Source organism: Nannospalax galili, unplaced genomic scaffold (assembly GCF_000622305.1).
Source record: "Nannospalax galili isolate Female #2095 unplaced genomic scaffold, S.galili_v1.0 scaffold1181, whole genome shotgun sequence".
Lineage (NCBI taxonomy): Eukaryota > Metazoa > Chordata > Mammalia > Rodentia > Spalacidae > Nannospalax > Nannospalax galili.
The window spans coordinates 774462-775441 of record NW_008345687.1 but is presented as its reverse complement, the minus strand read 5'-3'; the positions used below and the strand labels follow the sequence as shown (position 1 = coordinate 775441).

At 61.7% G+C, this 980-nt stretch overlaps 2 protein-coding genes across 2 annotated transcripts in view; one reads left to right on the top strand and one right to left on the bottom strand.

Annotated features, from left to right (window-relative positions):
- Positions 1-263: 263 nt before the first annotated feature.
- The window catches only part of LOC115071832, a 3696-nt gene continuing 2979 nt past the window's right edge, over positions 264-980 (bottom strand). Inside the window, exon 4 of the mRNA XM_029567648.1 lies at positions 264-708. Within this exon, the coding sequence (XP_029423508.1) occupies positions 292-708 (417 nt within the window). The 3' untranslated portion in view covers positions 264-291. The remainder of the gene's footprint in view (positions 709-980) is intronic.
- Nr4a2 (nuclear receptor subfamily 4 group A member 2) overlaps positions 516-980 on the top strand; it is a 9161-nt gene continuing 8696 nt past the window's right edge. The window contains exon 1 of the mRNA XM_029567649.1: positions 516-563. The gene's annotated coding sequence lies outside the window, so the exon portion shown is untranslated. The remainder of the gene's footprint in view (positions 564-980) is intronic.

Here is a 980-nt window from a genome sequence, read left to right as displayed (position 1 = left end):
CATGGGCTCGAGCCCAGCGGGCAGAGGCGGAGGTGCAGGCTAGGCAAGAGCAGCTCTGCAACCCGGAGGTTGCAGGCGAGGCTGGAGAGCAGCCCTGCTACCCGCAGTTGGTTGGAGCTCTCGGCCGGTGCTGAGGTCACCGAGAGGGGCCCTGGAGGAGGGTTGGGAGTGCTGTCCCGGGAGCAGAAGGGGACCCTGGCAGCTCCCTCCCTGGGTCCCAGCTCCTTCCTGTCCCGGGGAGAAGCCCCAGGAGGCGGGCCCCAGGGTTGGAGTGGGGGGCGGGGAGGACTGCTAGGCCCCTGGAGCGGCGGCGATTCCTTTGCTAGAAAGCTCCACGCGCCTGGGCTTGGCGGGCGGATTGTCTTGCAAAGCGGAGCTACGGCGACTCCGTGGAGCGCGGGGGTGGGGCACGCTCTCCCAGCCCGTGGGGACCCTGGGCTGAGGCTGTGGGCACAGACTCGCCACCTGGCTCACCCGTCCCCGGCTCCACCCGGCTTGCCCCGACTCCCTCCAGGCTTCTCTTCTCGGTTGCGAGTGTGATAGCCCTTGTGTTTCAGAGTAAGGTAGATTAATTTCCCTAAAACTCGTGGAAGGGATGGGAAGGACTTGGGCACAGAGCAGTGTCGGCGGGGATGGAGTTGGCAGAGGTGGGATCGCTGCACCTTTCTGCAGGAGGCGCACCTGTTGCCTGCCGCTGGGATGCATTGTCTGCAAAAGAAAAGCAAGCAACCATTCACTCCTACTTTGGGGATTCTGGACGGCCTGTTCTAGGTCTACCTCTCTCCCTTCTCCCTCCTTGTAGTGAGAATCCTTGCAGTTCCAGGAAAGAAAGGAAAAAATAAAATTAGGCCCCATCCCGAGAGAGAGAGAGAGAGAGAGAGAGAGAGAGAGAGAGAGAGAGAGAGAGAGAGCGCCCAGAGGAGAGGGGGCAAAGAGAGAAAAAAAAGAGAGGGGGACAGACACGAGCGAGAAACCAACAC